At 55.7% G+C, this 409-nt stretch overlaps 1 protein-coding gene across 1 annotated transcript in view; it reads right to left on the reverse strand.

Annotated features, from left to right (window-relative positions):
- The window catches only part of LOC119587838 (protein obstructor-E-like), a gene marked incomplete in the record, with an annotated part of 9104 nt that overhangs the window by 4041 nt on the left and 4654 nt on the right, over positions 1 to 409 (reverse strand). The window contains 1 exon segment of the mRNA XM_037936543.1: positions 88 to 288. Coding sequence (XP_037792471.1) covers positions 88 to 288 — 201 coding nt within the window.

The following is a 409-nucleotide window of genomic DNA, read 5'->3' on the forward strand; positions in this document are numbered from 1 at the left end:
CATCACCTGTCATTCATGCAGCAGCCTCCCATTTCATTTACGAATTGGGCATATTACCAATGACGCTTAAACCTCAATCGCACTCACTCTCGGACACGCAGTTGGACCGCCCCGCCTGGTCGGGCCACACACAGGTGCCGCTCTTGTCGGAGAAGGAGAGGCCTTCGGGACAGGTCAGCTGGCTGCTGTGGCCGCCCGTGCAGTAGTAGAACTGGTGGCAGTTGGTCGACTCCGGGTGGGGGAAGTAGCCGTTCTGGCGGGGGCAGTTCTCGGAGGGCTTCGCGTTCTCTGCGGGGGGGGGGGGAGCGGGGGGTTAGTATGGCCGCGTGAATAAAAAGTGCCTTGATAATTTCCTCAAATAATAATTCCATCGTCGGATGAAAAATATACATATTTCCATTGCAGTCAC

This window comes from Penaeus monodon, chromosome 23, assembly GCF_015228065.2.
Source record: "Penaeus monodon isolate SGIC_2016 chromosome 23, NSTDA_Pmon_1, whole genome shotgun sequence".
NCBI lineage: Eukaryota > Metazoa > Arthropoda > Malacostraca > Decapoda > Penaeidae > Penaeus > Penaeus monodon.